The sequence below is a fragment of the Tachypleus tridentatus genome, chromosome 6 (assembly GCF_004210375.1).
Source record: "Tachypleus tridentatus isolate NWPU-2018 chromosome 6, ASM421037v1, whole genome shotgun sequence".
Lineage (NCBI taxonomy): Eukaryota > Metazoa > Arthropoda > Merostomata > Xiphosura > Limulidae > Tachypleus > Tachypleus tridentatus.
The window spans coordinates 136,029,945-136,048,255 of record NC_134830.1 but is presented as its reverse complement, the minus strand read 5'-3'; the positions used below and the strand labels follow the sequence as shown (position 1 = coordinate 136,048,255).

The 18,311-nt window shown below is 38.1% G+C and overlaps 1 protein-coding gene across 1 annotated transcript in view; it reads right to left on the bottom strand.

Moving 5' to 3' along the window:
• The window catches only part of LOC143251739 (uncharacterized), a 48,546-nt gene that overhangs the window by 20,926 nt on the left and 9,309 nt on the right, over positions 1 to 18,311 (bottom strand). The window contains exon 4 of the mRNA XM_076502983.1: positions 5,288 to 9,770. Within this exon, the coding sequence (XP_076359098.1) occupies positions 6,215 to 9,770 (3,556 nt within the window). The 3' untranslated portion in view covers positions 5,288 to 6,214. The remainder of the gene's footprint in view (positions 1 to 5,287; positions 9,771 to 18,311) is intronic.

Here is an 18,311-nt window from a genome sequence, read left to right as displayed (position 1 = left end):
TCACCCCAGAGGGGATTATGTCCATTAAGATCCCCCAAAATTAAAAAGGAGGTTGGCAGTTGCTCAATGAGGGCATCAAGGTCTGAGTGATAATTTTTTTCCAGGAGTGAGGTACAGAGAACAAACAGTGATGGTAAAACTCAAGGAGATACAGAAAGCTACAGCCTCCAAGGGTGTATTCAATGACAAGAACCAGGTGGGCACATGTTGATCAAGCAGCAGTGTTACTCCCCTATGTCCTTGTCCTACACATGACCTGTCATTTTGGTATGAGGAGTATTGTCAAATTGTGAATGTATTAGTAGGTTTTAAAAATGTTTCCTGTAAAGCAAGACATTTGGAATGATAAAAGTCAATCAAATCCATGATGTTATTCACATTTGATTGAAAACCTCAAGAGTTCCATTGAATTAGTGTGTCCATTTTTCTATATTTTGGAGGAGATTATGGCACGGAGACCTTCTGCTTGCAACCATGCTTTTTTTATTTACTAGATGTGGATCGGTCACTCTAGTGATCCTGCTCTGGACTGAGTAGGCAGGTCAAGTTTGTAGTCATACGTTCCAGTGATTGAGGATGTGAACAAATGGGTTAATTTTTGGGGTGTCAAGAGAGGCAGACCCCATGGAAACACCTGGGCTTGAACAAGGTGAAGTTGGGCAATGGCTGAAAGATGTGGTAGGGACAGAGGTAGAAGTAGATACTGATTTGTTAACTTTGTCAATTTTGGAGGATACTAGATTAAGATACACTGTTAAGGATTCTGTAGGAGGCACAGAGAGGTCTGTCTGGAGTCCTACTATAGTAGTAAAATGGATTACAGCAACACAAGTCCAAGATGGAATTGGAAATAGTAATTTCCAAGCCTCTGGGTAAGTAATATAATTGAACTGTCTTGAGGCATTGTACTTCCTTCTCTTCCACCCATTTCGGGCAAGAAGTAAAATAGGAAGGATGTGGACCATTACAGATAACACAATGCAGTTCTAGTTGACATTCAAAAGCATCATGGTCTTTACTAGCACAATGGGCACATGTCAAGGAACCATGGAAAGATGTTTTTGAGTGACCAATGAAACATCTAACAGGGTTAGGAATATAAGGCTGTACCTTACAATTCAGGTATCCTGCCTTGATTGTGGTAGGAGGACGTGATGTTGTAAATGTTAATATTAGAACATTTGTTGGCTCCATAATCCTGTCTCTCACAGTAAAAGTCGGCACACAGCTATAACACCTTGGCTGGTGAAACCTGCAAGAATCTCCGACTCTCGATGGTCTTTAAATCCCTCTCAACTATAACTCCTCTGGAAGAATTCAAAGTAGAATGAGGAGTAACCTCAATGGGAATATACCCAATGGTCTTTTATTTCAAGAAAAGTTTGGAATGTTGCGATGAAGATGTTTCCACTAAAATGTCCCCAGACCATAATTTTCTTTACTGACTTAGGAGAGCCAGCAAGCCCTTCTAAACCCTTCTGAATAAAAAAATGAAGACATCTGCCCTAAGGGTTTTTCAATTAAAAATGTATAATTAAAAATTGCAGGACAGATTAAAGTTATGAGTTTGACCTTACACAGTCATCAATGTGCAGTCGTTTGCTAATAGTCAGATTTTTCTCTATGCTGTCATGCTTGTTTATTTTTTTATTTGAGAGGTATCCATAATAAAAGAAGAATACTTCGGTGCCCACTGACCCCACCCAATATTGAGCCCCAAGGGGGGATGCACTACAGTGCCATACAAGATTACTGCAGCGACGCCAGGGTTTCGTGAGCACTATATCCAAACATCAGTATCAGACAATGTCTACTACACCTGTTGAGAACATCCAATGCTGGTACTTGGTTGGCCCTAGCCCAAGTGGACCAACCATTTGACCCTAGGGGGCCACCCATTTACAGGAATTCAAGGCCAAAGTGGTGTGTTAGGACTGGACCCCTTAACTTCCACGATCCTCTCCTCCCCTTCATGCGTCACCACGCATGGCAAATGTGTAGGTGGACATTTAGATCCCAGAGGAAGTAAACTGAAAGAACAGAACCTTCTCAAGTTTACAACTTGTGGCTCATTATGGTTGAAATTTTCACTAAAAGTGTACAGTCAAAAACCACAACAATACATTGAATAAGTGGTGATGATGGAACATAAGTGTTGAGGTAGCTTAATGTGGAAATTAAAAATTTCATAAATACTAAATAAGCATGGAAATAAATGACAAAGGGTTGGTTGTTGAAACACATTAGAGTTAACCAAAAGTTCACAATGAATTTGCAACCACAGAGAACATATTGAGTATGACCTCACACCAGAATGCCATCTTAAGACATGATGGGAGTCAGTGGCACAAGGATAATTATTGCATGCCGTAGCACAGCTATACCATGAAAATTACACAAGGATAAATGAGACCATCAAGGCTGTTTGCAAGCAAAAAGTCCACATAAACAGGGTAGGAAAAGTCAAGAAAAATCTACTGCATGAGAAGAGGCAAGGTATCTTATTGGATTATTTTATTAATAATGATAATGTGTATTTTAGGTTTAATGTATTAAACATAAAATGATCACAGATATTTATGGTTTTCAGATTAGTCATATTTGTTAAAGGGTTTCTCTTAGAAGTTCCATTCGAGTGTTAAGAGGTTAACATTTTACTGTAGTATCTGTAAAAAAAATGTGGGAACTTAAATTATTTGTAGTTTTCTTTTGTATAGTGATTCAACATCAAGTGGCTTATTTTATAATTTGCATATTATGTTTTATTTAAGGTACCTTGTTTTCTTGGTAATTTTCCCTTTTCTTAAAAGGGATCTATTTTATATTTCTTTACATATGGCTGTTTTTATGTACATTAAGGTATTCCTAGAGTCATCAAGTGCAGAAATTTTCCTGCTATATTTGATATTACATCCCACAAAAAGAGCCTTTTTCAAAAGATTTGTATTAGTTTTGTTAACAGTTATTTTTATTTGTGCCTCTGATATTGATATGATGGTAATTTGCTTAATATTCTTTGTTAAAGGGTTTTTGGAAATTGTGAAAGCTTCAAGTTTCATATTCATTTTCAGCTTGAGGGCAAACTTCAAGTATTCCATGACATTCTTGTATGTTAATATTGTGTTTATTCTCAACTAATTAGTAGCTTTAGAATATCTGAAGCTTTCACATCACACACGGATGAGAAAGTGATCAAGTACGTCTTATTCTAACTGCCTTTGTTTCTTCGTCATTCTCCAGGAGATACCTGTTCTGCCCAAGAGATATTGGTGTAATACGAGAACTGTTCAAAAAATACGCGGACTGTTTGAATTGCACGGCTCCAGGGGAATCCACTTCGTGTCGCTAGGTTCACACAGATCAGCTGATTACGATGCCATTTCCCAATTGCAGATATCTTCATTTGTGTATTAGCTATTTAAAGTGAAGTGCGATTTTTTCGTTTGGCGGATTTCAGAATGAATGACCTGAAGGAGCAACGACTTGCTGTGAAATTTTGTGTTAAACTTGGAAAATCTGCGAGTGAAACTTTTGCTATGCTTAACACGGCTTACGGCGATGTTGCTATAAAGCGTACGGCAGGTTTCAAGTGGCATGAACGTTTTAAGGATGGTCGACAGTCCATTGAAGATGATGAGCGTCCTGGACGTCCTTCCACATCAACTGACGACCCACACGTCGACAAAATCAACACCCTGGTGCAGGCAAATCGACGTCTGACTGTCAGGGAGCTTGCTGAAGAGTGTGGGATATCAGTTGGATCTTGTTACGAGATTTTGACCGAAAAATTGAAGATGCACCGTATTGCTGTGTAATTTGTGCCTCAGAACTCGTGAGTTTTTGGCCAAACACTCGATCACTGTTCTTCCCCACCCCCTATACTCACCTGACCTTGCTCCTTGCAATGTTTTCTTGTTCCCCAAACTCAAAAGACCCTTGAAAGGAAGAAGATTTGAGACGATTCCCAAGATTAAGACAAATGCGACGAAGGAGCTGGAGGACATTTACAAAAGAAGCGTACCAGGACTGTTTCAACAAGTGGAAACACAGTTGGGATAAGTGTGTGCATTGGGGAGGAGAGTACTTTGAAGGGGTCCCAGACCTGTAACTTCTAAATAAAGTACATTTTGTTTTATGACGTCAGTCCGCGTTTTTTTTGTTGTTGTTTTTTTTAACAGACCTCGTACTACACTTTGGGTAAAATTGTCGACAACAGTGCTCTCTGATGACAGGAACATGTTGTTTAAAGATTATTGCCCCACAAATGTTTGAATGAAAAGACTGGTCACAAGGAAATATGCTGGTTGTTCCATGAAAATAAATGTGATGTTGCTTGTCAAAATAGGAATATTCGATTTTGTCAGTCTAGTACATGGTCTTGAAGAGTAAGTAATCTGAAGGAATCCTTGATGACAAGAAACCCACTTGAAATAAAAATTTATCTCTTTGTTAACCTGAAGATGAACTAGGAAGATCGAAACATTGTTCTCTGCTTTATTAGTAAAAGAGTTAATACTCATACCAGCAAACCTGAGATACATAATCTAAAGGAAAACCTAGTGAAAGAAAGTACCCATGTATATATTTACTGTTTTAATAGACTTTTCCCTCTATATTTTACATTGCCCAACTGTAGTTTATTCTTATGCATCAATTACTTGGAGATTCAGTTTCATTCCACACAAACATCCTTAATCAAACCTCATTACTCAGTACACCCATTTTACTGCTCTAAGTTCTATTCAGTGCAACTTCATTATACCATAGATTACATCTTAAAACTTTATGCAACAATCAGCAAAATGTACCTAATCAACTGTTTGGAAATTTCAATGTTTATGTGCTTAATACAATTTATACAAGTCCACTAATTTCTATTATTTTGATTATTTTATTATTTAATTAATTTTCATGCAAGACTGGTGAATGCAAGTTAACGCTGATTGATGGTGTATCCCCACTGCAATATGAGTCCTACTTCTGCAGTCATTTCTACAATTCAGGGTATATTTTATATCCCACATTTCAATTGATGCAGCATTTGACTTTTGTTTTAAGTTGTTTTTGTTTATAACAAACTACCATTAGTCAGAGACTTGGATTTGCTGTGTTTAATGCAGTCCTTGCTTTTGATTTCATTTACTTAACTCTTTAGTATTAATATTCTTTCTATAACTCTCTCTCTCTCTCTCTCTCTCTCTCTCTCTCTCTCTCTCTCACACTCTCTCTCACACACACACACACACACACACACACACACACACAAACTAAACAAAAGCACACATACCCGGGACAATGCAAGCAGAGAACTTTCTTTGATTTTTGAATGAATCATGAAGTTTCTAATAGAAGGTGAGGTCACATTAGACATCGGTACTCTAGTTGCACAAGGAACCAATCCACTCCTTGGTACTGCTCGTTTTGAATTTTCAACCTGATGGTAAGTGGAATTTTTTTGACAAACTCCGATTATTTGGTGTGCAGATAACACTTGTTTCTTTTGGAAAATTTTGTTGAAGGCTATAAGGAGGGTATAGTGGCATATTCATTCTTTCCAACTGAAGATCACAGGTTAGAGATTCAGGTACACTCTGTTGTCCAATGTTATTTGTCCAATGATCAATATTGCAAGACATGGCAGATACTAATGTTGGATTCAAATGATCAATAGGTTGTTTACTTTGTAAGTCACTTTCTAAAGCTGGTGAATTGCATGTATCTCCTGATGTACAACTACTAACCGAGTTACGTTCTGATTCTGGAGACACAGAGTTTCTTGAATGAGAAAGTGTTCTTTGATAAAATGACTTATTAGGAACTTGAAGCATTGGCCTTATGTTTGTATATGATGGAATGATTTCATTAGGGACCATTCTCATGGTGGGTAATAACATTTGTTTCTGATCAAGAACTGGTGAATTTGTGGAAGTTGAAATATTTGGATAATACTTTGGCAGCAGTGTAAGTGAATGTGAAGGTACAGATGTTGCAGATACCTGGTTAAGAGCACTTTTTATGGGCCTTTCCTGTTGTGAAAGTTCAGTCTTTTTGTCCCAGTGTTGTTGTGTACTGGTTTTGATGGGTTCTTGAACACATGGGGATTCATTACCTGTTTTGATGTACGACAATTGCTGGTAAATCTGATTGGATCCCACATTAGATGGTTCATCAGATGTTATTTTAGAATTATGTCCTTGTGTGAAGATTAGGTCAGCTACTTGTTGATACTGTTGTTGACTAAACACTCTTCGGATGTTAATTTATCACATGTTGTACTAGTACTATCCTTATAATGCTGTTGATTGGAGAACATCATGTGCTGTTGATTACATGAGCTACTGTTAAGTCTTAGCTGTTGAATAATGTTTGTATTTGGGGTTTCTATGCCCAGATGCTGTAACTGTGCCCCAAAAGTTAAGGACTGATTGATATGAGAGTTCTTACTTAATGCTGAATGCTGATGTGATAATTCAGAAGGCACTGCAGCCTGCTGTGGTCTTTGCATGGACTTTGAAAACTGTTGGACTAAATGACTTTCATTAAGCTTTACCTCCTGCATCATATTAGTTTCTATTTCTTGTTTCCTCTGTGCAGACATTTCTATTAGTTGCTTGGAACAAAGCTCTCCTTGTGCCAAATTTGAAACTGTTTCATCACTCTGCTTTCTTAAAATGGATTTACTCCCACTAATTTTTGATGATGGTGTAAGTTCAGGAGCCACATTAGTGTAATGTAGTTGTTGACCTAACTTTATGTTTGAATGGTTCACACTTTGAGGACATTCTGAAGTCCTCTTTATCGATGTATTTGTCTGGCTTGAGGCTTGTCCATTTGTAAAACACTTCTCTGAAACTTCACTCACCAACGTGCCAAAACTGTTTTGTCCACTAGATAAATGAGACAAAGCATGATGATATAATTGTTGTTTAGAAGAATTTTCTAGCAATTCTGCTAGTTTATTTTTATCTATAGGCATGATGCCAGTGTTTGTCAACATTTGTTCAGAGTTAAGACTGCTTGTCTGATGTGCACTTGATGATAATGGAACAAAATCATGTTCAACAGATTCCTTTTTAGGTAAATTATCTAGTTTCCTTGCACTTTTGAACCTGAGACATTCTTGTGAAAATTCTTCCAACTCTTGATTATGTTTTTGATCACCTAAGGATTGATTAGATTCATTATTTGAGGACTGGCTGTTAATATCTGTTACAGAAGGAACCTGTGTTGCAACTGAAACATGAGCAGCCTTACCAATTGTCTTCATACAATGATCACTATAATGACTGTTACAACTTAAATTACTTTGAACACTTTCTTGATGTGTGGACTGAGAATCATCTTTGGACAGTTTTACTAATCTAACAGAAAAAAGAAGTTTTGTAATTGCTGATAGTATCATATTTTTATTTTTCTTAACTACCTCTGGAGGAATATCTAGATATTGCTCTGCAATAGCCAATTTTCTTAGGAGGGCAATGTTCTGCTTTAGTTTGAATCTGAACAAATCCATAGCCTTTTCAGGACCACAATCCAAGTCCACAATGCTTGCTACAGCAAGGCAATCAAGTTCATCCAAAGGACTAATTACTGCCAAGCCTTCTTTCCAAAAATTAACTATTTCTTCTTTTAAGGTTTTAGATTTTTCTTTCTTTAAATTGACATTCTGAACAACAGGTACCAACATCTCATGACCTAAAATGGATTCTGCACCTTCTAACTGGCTCATTACTTCTGAATAAGCAGAAGATTTACCATACTGTTCATCAGTTTCATCATGTAATGTAACATGCTGAGTAACTTTTGGTTCTTTCAGGTCAGATGTGGACTTCTGAGACCTCACATGGCTAATTTGCTGTAAACAACCATGGTTATCTTTAATCTCTGGTGCACTTGCTGTGCTATTTCCAACAATTTGGGCTTTTTCAAGTTCTAACTTCAGGTTCTTCTGCTTTTGATTATACTGAAGTTTTTGGGTTTCTTCTAATTGTACTTTGGTAATTTGATTTACAGACTGATTTGAGGTGTTTTGTTCAGCTTCTTGAAAACTGTGCTTTTTCTTCAAATGCTCATTATCTTCCATATATTGTAAATTATCATTATAAGAATGCATATTTCTGTTACCTTCTTGAAAATTATCACAAATACCATTTTTTGGTAAGTGACTTTCAACCAAAGGTTCTTCTGTCTCACTGATTATATCTTCATCATCATCAAATGTCATTAGAAGCAAACCATTTCTTACATCCTTAATCTCCACACCTCTCTTTTTATACGATCCAACTACTTGTTTAAACGTTATTTTATTTCTGTCAACATTCAATATTACCTTTGTTGTTGACTTGCATTCTTCATCTGTATTGTGTTCCTTTATTTTTACATTAAGCTTTGCATCTTCATTTTGATTACTAAGAGTTTCCTTACAACTAAAACTTTCCAAAGACTGCCTTTTGTCTTGTTGGGTTTCAATCTTTACATTGTTGTCAGACTGTAAACATACTTCCATCTGATTACCTTGAGGACAGTCAGCATCCATTACTTTCTTTGAATTTGGGTTGACTTTACTATTAACGCAATCATTATCATCAGTGTAGGATACCTCCTCATTTATCAAACTATCTTTTTTAGTGTTAAGATTCTCTGAATATGGATCATTTTGGTGTTTTTTCCATTCCACTTTATTGGTTCTTATTCCTTTTTGCTGTGATGGTGAGTGTTTAGGTTGAATGTCACTACTATTGATCTTTAACCTCTCATCAGTATCAGTTCTTCTAAGAGCCTGCATACAAAAATCATCTTTTTTCTCCTTTCTGGATTTATTATCAAGATTTTCCATTTTCTTTTCTTCATTTTGGAAGTTGGTAGAAGTACCTTCTTTCTTAAGGACAGTCTCTTTTATTTCATCAACAAAGAAATGGCATTTCTTAGTTCCATTACCTTCTTGATCCCGAGCCCAACTATGATTTTCTAATATATACGGTTTTATGTTGTGTAAACAACCATTACTTCTCTTTACAGGTGATATGCCAAAGTTTTTGAAAATCTCACCAGATGAATCCTCGGAAATCGTTTGAGAATTCTGCTTGTTGACTGATGTTAGATTGTTTGTATGAGCAAAAGAACTGTCCCAATCTCTTAACCTTTTAGCCACATTGCTTTCCAATGATTTAAAACCACATTTATCATCATCACTGTAATGCTTTTCTTCAGACAATTTCCTTTTTTTCAGATATTTAATCAGCTCAATTCTTGTGGCACTAGTTTGCAGGTTTGTTGCTTCTGATTTCTGATTAATTATCATATGAGCTCTTTGTTTAGGCAGATTACAAGAATTTATGCTCATTTGCTTCCATTGCTTTTTAATTTTTTCCATGGCTAAAGCCTTAGGTCTGCAATTCAAACACATAGCATTAGATTTTGTCTTCAAAAACAAAGCTCCACATTTTGAGCATCTTACATTGTTTTTACTCATGGACGTGGTTCTGAACAATGTTTGTTCTTCAGCACCTTCTTTAAGAGAAGTTAATTTAAAACTTCCTACCACCACTGATGATTGATCTTTGTCTGGAGGTATGGTACTTTGGTCTGATTTAGTAGATTTCTTTTTGGCAACATACCTACTCCAAGAGGGGTAACATGTTTCATCACGTACTAATTCAGCAGATGCCCATTTGGAATATTTGTAACTCTCAATGTGCCATTTTAGCACTTCATCAGGTAACCTTTCCAGTACAACCACAGGCTGAAGTGAAAAAGAGTTCTTTTCAACCCTATAAAGAAAAAAAAACCAACACTCAGATATAATACAACACACCTAACTGCACTAAATGTCTGCTTCTATTCTGAACAAACAAATATACCATACAGCTAATACATAAAAAATAATCAAGTGCTAAATATAAAATACACAGCTAAGTATTACCTAGAACATTCAGAGAAATATTAACAGGACACCCAAAAACCCATTAACATGTACATAGTAGTCAGAGATGTCACTGGATACTTCAAAGAATCAGGGTTTCAGACCCACAGATGCCAGAATTTTTGGTATTTCACTAAGATATCAATCGTGGTTTTCTATTCTGATTATTCAAGGCACTAGTTGGAGATACAGGGCATGGGCTCAATATCACAATGCATAACAGGCATAACACACACACCATACCCTCTAAATAATGAAACAAAGGTTTGGTCCACATATGTAACACATACCCTAGACAGCATAGACATGGAATCCCTCAAACACAGTTTTTCATATTTAATGACACCTTGCACAAATGGAAGATATATACTATATGTAATTTGAATCATCATTCATAAAAATACCACAATAAACACATTAAATATACATTGGAACAACACCACCATTTCACAATAGTCACTGTCATACATATGACAGCTTATAGACAACATATTCTACTATATAGATAAGATACAACACAATCCTCAAACCACCATCATAACATGTTTAGTTTTTGTTCTGATCTATATATAGTTAGCATACTTCTTATCAGAAATTAACCATCAAATATCTGTTAAATCTTTATACGCACTTCAGGTTGTATTGCATACAAAAGAACTCCAAGTATCCATTATGGCCATTTAATGTCAAATTATGTTCATTTCAAACAAATATCATTTCAAATACACATTTTTCAAACGTTATAATATACTGTTAAAGTAAAACTAATTACACATAATAGGATATATTTAAATTATCACATTACTACAAAGCATCTTGGAACAAACAACTTGAAGATTTCTTTTACAATTCTGTGCCAGTATTTATTACCATTGTACAAAATTCATCAAAATTTACTCTTATTGATGGTACCATTCTCACTGAAGTGTGAAATCTCCTACAATGACTTGCCCACACCCCAAACTTTAAAAAAAAAAATCTCATGGGTTGTATAATTATGCTACTGACTAGAAAATATCCATATCAATGTTTTAGGAAATACTGTCATTCAGAATTATTAAGTTAATTAATTTGAAAATGTTCTCAATCCACACATCTTCAAACAACTCGGGTCTATTATCTTAGGTAATCTACCTAAATAACACATAACAGTAAACTCTGTGATGATGAGAAAACCCACTTGTAGAGAAATATATATTTAAAATCGGCTGGTATGGGTTGAAAAAATTTTTTATGTAAACGAGCAAACAACGTTTCAACCTTCTTTGATCATTATCAAGTTCACAAAAAAAGAAAGATAACTGACCAATAGCTGACCACATGTTTGAACGGGGTTGTATAATTGAGTGCAGGAATGTATAGGGTGCACTTAGATATTTGATTATATTTATTAATATAGGTATAAACATGTTCCTTTGTATTGGTTTATTTTGGGTTTGAATTGTTGTATATAGGTAAGACTTCTTTAATTTTGCATTTGTTTATGTTTGTTTCTTTATTTAGTATTTTTGTTTTTTTGGTTATGTTGTGTTTATTTGATTTGCAGTGTTCAAAAACTTCCACGACTTCTATATTGGAGAAACAAGTAGAAAAATGTAAACCAAATTCAAAGAACACAAAAAGTCATCTTCACACATTTTTGAACACTGCAAATCAAATAAACACAACATAACCATAACAAACACCCAAATACTAAATAAAAAACAAACGCAAAACTAAAGCCTTACTTAAACAACTCAAACCGAAAATAAATCAATACTAAGGAACATCTTTATACCTTATATTATAAGTATAATATTATACTTTATATTAATAAATATAATCAAACATCTAAGCACGCCCTCTACATTCCTACACTCAATTACACACACACACACACACCCAAATGTGGTCAGCTATCGGTTAGTTATCTCTTTCTTTCTTTGTTAACCTGACGATGACCGAAGAAGGTCGAAACATTGTTCCCTCCTCTACATAAGAATTCTCAAACCATACAAGCTGTTTTTAAATATATATAATAGTAAACTCGTTTCCTATATGCGTTACATGGTTAAAAGAATGTTCTAAACGCTCTAGCTCGTTGGTTGGTTTGGCGTTTTATGGCACAAAGCAACCAATCTATCTGTGCCAAACATCCGGTAAAATGTTAAAATTAAAGTAAAATTATTAAAATTCATAAATAGGATTGATTGATTGATTTAGTGTTTTATGACACAAAGCAGCGAGGCTATCTGCGCCAAACATCCGGTAAATATGTAAAAATAAAGTAAATGTAGTAAAAGACATAAATGGAAATGAAGGTAAAACAAAAAAGTATAAAACCAATGTTGACACCTAGTCTACAATGTTAAGAGAGAAAGCAGAGTATAAGAAGTTGTAAAGTATTTACTCTAGCAAAATGGTAATGATCATAACCCACCAGGAAGACTAATAGATAAGTTCAAGAACCACCATCAGTCACCTGAAGTTGGCCTTTTCCAGTCCTGGTTCCAGGTTATGTGTCATAGCAGCCAGTATCAAAATGTAAAAGAAAAGAAGTTTTCAAAGACACATAGCAAAATTGCAATAATGAGTAGCCAAATGTCTGGTAAAAAGATAAAAGTCAAGTAAATGGAGTAAAATTTGTAAAAGTAAATGAAGGTAAAAACAAAACAGCAATTAAAACAGAAAATGGTGCAAAAATCAATGTTGACATCCAGTCAACACAGTTGTAAAGGACTACCTGTAGCAGAATGGTAATGATCATAACCCGCCAGGAAGACTAACAGGTAAGTATAAAAACCACCGTCACTCACCTGAAGTTGGTCTTTCCAGTCCTGGTTCTGGGTTATGAGTCAATATGGCAAGTACTAAAAGGTATAGTAGTAAAAGTGTGAAATGATATGCAGCAAAAGTATAATAACAACTCGCCAGGACGACTAACGAGTAGTTCAAACAGTAGCGTTAGTCACCTGAAGTTGGCCTTTCCAGTCCTGGTGTCGAGTTATTTAACGTTCTGGCCATTGTCCAATGTCAAATTGAATGAGAGAAATTAAAACTGTAAAAAAGGACCTACAATTGAAAAGGTGTAATGAATAAATATGCAACACTTAAATGAGATTAAAAAGATTAATGGCCATTAAAAAATTAAAAACGTTATCAAAGTGGACAGAGTCACCATTACCAATAACACTGTCCAATGTTACAGATTGACCCTGGGAAAAAAATATGTTTAAAATATTGCCGTCGTTGAGAATTGTAACGATGGCAAGAAAGTAAAACGTGGCTGATAGTGATTTGAGTGTTACACAAACTACACATTGGTGCATCAGTTCCAGATAAAAGAAAATGATGAGTTACAAAATTGTGACCAATGCGTAGCCTAGTGAGAACAACTTCCTCCTTCCAAACTTTACAGAAGCTAGATGGCCAAAGTCCAATATAGGGTTTGATTTGAAAAAGTTTGTTGTCGCGTTGCTCACTCCAAGTGGACTGCCAGCTGGCACGGAGCCGAGCCATGAAGACAAGACCATAGTCCATGTATGGAATAGGCATAGGGGTGATGGTGCTGGAGCAGACAGATTTAGCTGCCATGTCTGCAAGCTCGTTCCCGCGAATACCAACATGGCCTGGTATCCAGAAAAACTGGATTGAAGTAGCTGTTAATGAGAAATGGGCCAGTCGGTTTTGAATATCAGCGAGAATAGGATGTGAGCCAACGTGTAGCGATTCCAAGGCAAGTATAGAACTAAGCGAATCAGTATAAATAGTGCAGTTGGAGTACTGCTCAGCTGCAATATGATCCAGGACAAGAGATACGGCATACAGTTCAGCAGTGAACACAAGCTGTAGAGGGGATTCTGCGTGCAACTACTGAACCACAGCAAACCATAGCAGAGCCCACTGAATTACCTGATTTGGAACCGTCTATATAAATGGGAACTGAATGATTGTTTGAAAGATATTCATTGAATAAAAGACAGTACTTCCAATCTGGAGTATCTGCCTTTTTTAGGTGACTGAAAGAAAAGTCACATTTGGGGGCTGCAATAAGCCATGGTGGGATGGGCCGACCTGTGGAATCTGCAATGTTATCCAAGGACAGACCCAATTCATCCAATTGCGCCCGGATGCGAAGGCCAAACGGAGCAATGACAGATCGTCTGTTCTCAAAAAGTACTGCCCACCAAGGAAGGAAAACACATTCTCAGGTGGGATGTTTTGGTAAGGAACGAAGTTTCGAAGTATATTGTAAAGATAGTTGCAAACGGCGAAGGTGTAGAGAAGGTTTATGAGATTCAATGTATATGCTTTGAACTGGAGAGGTACAGAAAGCCCCAGTGCAAAGTCGAAGTCCTTGGTGATGAATGGGGTCCAGCATCTTTAAGGCCGAGGGTCTGGCAGAGCCATAGACCATTGATCCATAGTCGAGTTTTGATCGAATAAGAGCACGATATACCTTTAACACTGAACAGCGATCTGCCCGCCAACTGGTAGAAGAGAGGACACAGAGGATGTTCAGTGCTCTTGTGCATTTGACCCGAAGCTGCTTTAAGTGTGGTATAAAGGTCAGTTTACGATCAAAGATAAGCCCCAAGAACTTGGTCTCCGGGACCACTGGCAACAAAACTTCACCGATATGAAGTTCAGGATCAGGGTGAATACCCCGTCAACGGCAAAAGTGCATGCATACGGTTTTAGAAAGAGAAATTAAAGCCGTTCGCCAGAGTCCACTTCCGTACACGATTGAGGGCAGTTTGTAGTTGCCACTCAATATATCTCATGTTTGACGATGAAAAGTCGTCGACATACAGCCCATTTGCAACAGTGAGAGGGAGTTGTTCAGTGATGGCATTTGTCTTTATACTGTAAAGTGTGACACTCAATACACAGCCTAGAGGGACTCCAAGTTCCTGTACAAAAGAATGGGAAAGTGTTGAACCCACACGAACTTGGAATCTCCTGTCCATTAAAATTTTTTTAATAAACATGGGTAGATGGCCCCGTAAACCATATGTATGGAGGTCTCGCAAAATGCCATACCTCCATGTTGTGTCCTAAGCCTTCTCAATGTCAAAGAATATTGATACAAGATGTTGGCAGTTGAGAAAGGCTTCTCTGATAGATGTTTCAAGACGAATTAGGTGGTCTGTGGTGGAGTGCTGTCGACGGAACCCACACTGGGTGGGCGAGAGGAGGTTGTTTGATTCAAGGAACCAAACAAGACGAGCATTAACCATCCTTTAAGGTCTTACAGAGACAGCTCGTCAAAGCAATTGGAGGGAAGTTTGAAGGAAGTTTATTAGAGAAAGGTAAAATAATAGCCTGACGCCAGGCATCAGGAAAAAAAATTCTCCTGCCAGATCCGGTTGAAGACAATCAGAAGGACATCAAGAGAAGCAGGAGATAGATGGTGCAGCATGTCATAATGAATATCATCAGGTCCAACAGACGTACTGGCAGACCGATGAAGGGCCATTTTAGGTTCCACCAGGGTAAAGGGACAATTATAGTCAAAGAAACAGTCAGTTCGATAGGAAAGAGGTGATCGCTCTGCCCGAGTCTTGATGGCCAGGAAGGTGGAGGAACAAGCAGAAGTGCTAGATACCCGACAAAAGCTTTCACCTAGAGTGTCAGCAATGCTCCGGACATCAGTCACCTCCTGACCATCAGAAAATAAGATCAAGAGGGGGACAGAATTGTAGTGCCCATTAACCTTTCGAATCCTGTCCCATATGATCTTGGAACTGGTGGTAGAAGATATGCTAGTTGTGAACTTAATCCAAGATTCCTTCTGGCTTTGACGTCTTACCCACCTAGCATGTGCACGGGCCCGTTGGAAAGCAACACGGTTTGAAAGTGTGGGATATCTACGAAATGTATCCCAGGCCCGATTTTGAGCCTTCGGGCTAAGTGGCAAGCAGGATTCCACCACGGACGAGAATATCGTGAAAAACGTGTCGAGGTTTTAGGAATACACTGAGCAGCTGCTTGTATAATACAGTCAGTAACCACTGCAACACAGTTGTCTATTGATGGCTGATTTACGATGGCAGGATCAAGTTCTGCGAGAGCAGTGAAAGTGGATTAGTCTGTCTGATTTAGCTTCCACTGGGATACGCGCGGGTAGGATGGCATTGACCACAGCCAGTCTCTCTCAAAAGGATCGGAAAATGATCACTGCCTAGTGAATTATTGTCAACCCTCCATGAAAAATGGGAGAATAATGAAGGGGAGCAAACCGAGAGATCAATAGCGGTAAAGGACTGACTAGGTGCATGAAAGTAAGTGGAAGAACCAGTATTGAAAAGAGAAAGATTGTGATCAGAGAGCATCCGCTCTACAGATCGACCCCTCCCATCAATAACAGCACTTCCCCAGAGGAGATGATGTCCATTAAAATCCCCCAGGATTAGAAATGGAGACGGCAACTGTTCAATGAGAGCATCAAGGTCTGATCATATGTCTCTCCAGGGGACAGGTACAGAGAACAAACAGTGATGGTATGACCCAAGGAAACACAGATGGCTACGGCCTCCAAGGGTGTGTTGAGTGAAAAAAGACAGGGTGGGCACATGCTGATCAACCAACAGTGCCACCCCTCCATGTACTCGACCATCACACAACCTGTCATTTCTGTACAAAGAAAACTGCCGAACGGAGACTGTATCAGCAGATTTGAGAAATGTTTCTTGTGAAAAAAGACAAACAGGATGGTAGGAAGCAATCAGCATTTTGATATTATCTAGATTAGGAAGTAAACCTTGACAGTTCCATTGTATCAAGGTGGCCATTTTTAAGAAAGGGTAGGTGAAGTGACTGGGGAACCCTTCGGTTTACTACCACGTCTTTTTTCTTTACTGTCTTTAGTCAGAAGAGGGGTCTATCAACCTCCATGGATCCTCCCCTGGGTCGAGTGGGCAGTTTTTTGTTATTGGAAGGGGAATCCAGTGACTGAGGACGTGAACGAATAATTGTTTTGTCTCTTGTGGTGGGAGAAAAAGATGTATCAGAAGAAATGCCTGTATTTGAAACTGAAGGACGTGGATCTTGAGGTTTGTTGGAAGGTATGGGAGGAACAGAGATGGGTGTGGAAGTCGATTCATCAACCTTTTTAACCACGGAGGTCAAAAGGCTTTCCATTTGTTTTGAAAATGATTCTCTTGGAGGCACAGAGAGATCTGTCTGCACTCCCACTGTAGTTGTGGAATGAAGTGCAGCAGCATATGTCCGAGATGAAGTGGTGGGTAGCAATTTCCGAGCCTCAGGATAATTAATGTTATGTATTGTTTTCAAACGCTGCACCTCTTTTTCCTCCAACCACTTTGGGCAAGAATGAAAGTAAGAGGGGTGAGAACCATTGCAGTTGACGCAATGTGGGTTCATGTCACAGTCATAGGCATCGTGGTCCTTGATTCCACAACGAGCACATGTCAGGGAATTACGACAAGATGTCTTCGAGTGGCCGAATCTCTGACATTGGAAACATTGAAGAGGGTTTGGAATGTATGGCTATACCCTGCAAATGAGATAACCTGCCTTGATGGTGGCAGGTGCACGTGGTGAAGTAAATGTTAAAACAAGGGTATTTGTTGGCAGTGTAACTCCATCTTTGCGAGTGGAGATGCGCCTCACTGCAGAAACTCCTTGAGTGGAGAGACCAGCGAGAATCTCTGACTCGGAAACATTCTCCAAATCCCTTCCAACAATAACTCCTCGTGAAGAATTCAAAGTAGCATTAGGTGTAACCTCAATAGGTATATCCCCAACTGCCTTTGAATTCAAGGAGTTCACTGTGTTGGGATGTGGATGTTTCAAACAATATGTCACCAGATCGAAGCTTCTTAACTGACTTTGGAGAGCCAGCAAGTCCCTCTAGTCCCTTCTGAATAAAAAAAAGGACATTTGCCCTAAAGGTTTTTCTGAAAGAGAATGTAATAAGAAAATGAGGTACGTGTGTTACTGATGTTGAAGATTGCTGTTCAGAGTCTTCAAGACGTGGTCGCTTACCCATTGACTGTTTTTTCACAATTATATTTAAATTTTTTGGAGGATCCATAGGAAAAAGGAAAAATGTCGGTACCCACTGACCCCACCCACCATGGAGCCCTACAAGGGGACGCACTACAAAGTCATGCAAGGACAATGCAGCAACGCCAGGGTCTACAGGAATTCGAGGCCAAAGTGGTGTGTTAGGGTTGGACCCCTCAACCACCAGGATCCTCTCCTCCCCTTCACGGGTCGCCACGCACGGCAAACACGTGGGTGGATGTTTAGATCCCAGAGAAGGTAACCAGACAGAACAGAACCTTCCCTGGTAGGTCCCCTCACCACGTACAGGAATCCACACCAAGGGGTGTAAATAAGAATCAAGGTAAAATAAAAACAAAGTTCAATTTTTGAATTATTA